The sequence below is a fragment of the Nanorana parkeri genome, unplaced genomic scaffold, assembly GCF_000935625.1.
Source record: "Nanorana parkeri isolate BGI_ZX_2015 unplaced genomic scaffold, ASM93562v1 scaffold24, whole genome shotgun sequence".
NCBI classification, from domain to species: domain Eukaryota; kingdom Metazoa; phylum Chordata; class Amphibia; order Anura; family Dicroglossidae; genus Nanorana; species Nanorana parkeri.
The window spans coordinates 1579561-1582207 of NW_017306292.1; the positions used below are offsets into that span (position 1 = coordinate 1579561).

Sequence of the window (2647 nt, forward strand, 5' to 3'; positions counted from 1 at the left end):
ATGTGAAATAGATAATCTGCGCTTCTGGAGAAGAGACTAAAGTAAAAATATGTATTATTAATTAAGACCTAAAGCAGCTCTAAAAGAGGATGGGAAAATCCTTTCAGCGGTAAAGAAATATATATCAAAGCGCTAAAGGTATAAGTGGTATGAAACTTAGTGCAACCAGGTAATGAAGTGAAATTAGGGTTTAAGCGATCTGGCCTAAAACCCCATGCTGAACAATTCGAAAGAAATCTTACATGGGATCATAAAACAAAGGAAAAAAATATCTTAATAATTCAATTATAACAGTAAAGGAACATCCAATATATAACGATATATGAACGATCCACACAAAAAAAATATATCGGAGTACAGTGTTCAGTGAGAAAAAAACGTAGAAAATGCGTGCAGAGGAAAAATAATTATTGATGGTATATATTTCTTAGCGGTGGTCCAACAGCCCCTCTTGGGTGGGTACTCACCAAATGGAGTTTAATCAAAGGCTTTTGGTTAGTGGCACTTGGGCTTGCAATCACGCTTTCAAACTTGGACCCAGTCGTTTCCACTCTAAGACCCAGCGAGGTGAGTGTTTGGTTTTCTCCCTTGTGACGCTAGCTGTGTCCCAGAAGCGAAGCTGGATCCTCTCAGATGTAGTGTTAGCGAAACTCCAGGATTTTGCAGTAGCTAACACTACATCTGAGAGGATCCAGCTTCGCTTCTGGGACACAGCTAGCGTCACAAGGGAGAAAACCAAACACTCACCTCGCTGGGTCTTAGAGTGGAAACGACTGGGTCCAAGTTTGAAAGCGTGATTGCAAGCCCAAGTGCCACTAACCAAAAGCCTTTGATTAAACTCCATTTGGTGAGTACCCACCCAAGAGGGGCTGTTGGACCACCGCTAAGAAATATATACCATCAATAATTATTTTTCCTCTGCACACGTTTTTTTCTCACTGAACACTGTACTCCGATATATTTTTTTTGTGTGGATCGTTCATATATCGTTATATATTGGATGTTCCTTTACTGTTATAATTGAATTATTAAGATATTTTTTTCCTTTGTTTTATGATCCCATGTAAGATTTCTTTCGAATTGTTCAACATGGGGTTTGAGGCCAGATCGCTTAAACCCTAATTTCACTTCATTACCTGGTTGCAGGAAATGAAGGTGGGCTCAAGGTAGCTGCTGCAGCTTCAAAGGGTTATATTGCACGGTGGTGAGCTTGTGCTGAATAGATTTAAGGGTCATATCCCAAAGTTTATGACACAGATTATCAGTCCGGAGAAAAAAAAGCCAGGTTCTGTTCGTTGATAGTAGAGAAGTTCTAATAAGGTGCCTGTTCAGCAGAGCAACGTATGAAAATAAACTATCCATTTATGAGGAACAGAGACTTTCAATAGTTAAATATCAAATTTATGCAAAAATGTTCATGTTCATTTATATAGTGTTAATTTCATGTGTTTGGACAAGTCCCGACAACAATGTTATCTTTAGCTATGGAATTTCTCTGTGATGGGGACTGAGGGATCTATAGAACAAGTTCCCATTTAGGCCGTGTCAGACGGGAAATGCTAAAATTCAGCTTAAAGGAGAATTATGAGGCGAGTGATTTTCACTCAGCCTCATAATCTGAGCCGACCTGTGACAATGAAACTGTCACAGGTCGGCTCAGTAGATCGGGAAGTGAGCGAACACATACCGTGGCTCGCTCACTTCTCGATCTATCTGTGCAGAGAGCCGTGACCGGGGAGGGACTGGATTCTCCCCTCCGCTGTCCGATCCTCCAGCACTGACTGTCGGAATGGATGGGGGAGGGGGCGGGTACAGCTGGGTCTGCCTCTAGATAGGCAGAGCCAGCTGTCACTCACACATCTGGGTGGATCCAGACAGAATTGTCGGGATCCATTCCGGCTGTGGCGTCTCAGTATACCGTGAGCTGTAGCTCGCGGTATACTGAGCTTAGGGTAACGGGAGGACGCTAGTTTGTGTCCTCCCGTTACCCTTAGGAGAACTATGGGGGAAAAGCCCTAACCCCATAGTTCTCCTTTTAATTATTGAAATGTTGGTGAAACGCAGTGTCTAACAATGGTACAATAAAGGCCAGTTCAGAGTGTTGACAGGCCCAACCATCTGGCCTTTAAAAAGAAAGCCTAGGTGCTGACCCTGGGTGCTAGTGTTTTGTATATACTACTGGTGGCATTATTTCTGTAACATGCAGGGACCTGAGTTTAGTACGATATGATTTGAGGTTTTTGTGAAATTATAAAACCCCTATCATTTAAACCTTGTATTTTATCCCCTTGGTTTAGGCCAAAGGACCAAACAGCATACCATTTGTCAGATCTCTTCTGGACAGACTTCATGCAAATCAGCAGAATATTCTGAAGTTCATCGCCTGTAATGAAATCTTTTTGATGCCTGCGACTATTTTCATGCTGCTCAGGTAAAAATCTCAGCTACCCTTTAATCATGTCAGAAGTGAAAGTGGAAGGCAAGGCACCAAAATGAACACATAGGGGTATATTCACTAAGCTGCCGAAGGATCTAGCCGTAGCTTCGGCCGATCCTTCGGCTAGCTTCGGCCCCAGGACCCCTTCGGTTCAGTAGAACCGAAGGGGTGCTGTACGGGTATTCACAATAGCCCGTACAGCTCCCGAAC

At 42.9% G+C, this 2647-nt stretch overlaps 1 protein-coding gene across 2 annotated transcripts in view; it reads left to right on the top strand.

The window, feature by feature from the left end:
* The window catches only part of TMEM33 (transmembrane protein 33), a 28382-nt gene that overhangs the window by 22146 nt on the left and 3589 nt on the right, over positions 1–2647 (top strand). For both annotated transcript variants that reach the window (XM_018564559.1, XM_018564550.1), the window contains exon 6: positions 2298–2431. In XM_018564559.1, coding sequence (XP_018420061.1) covers positions 2298–2431 — 134 coding nt within the window. The remainder of the gene's footprint in view (positions 1–2297; positions 2432–2647) is intronic.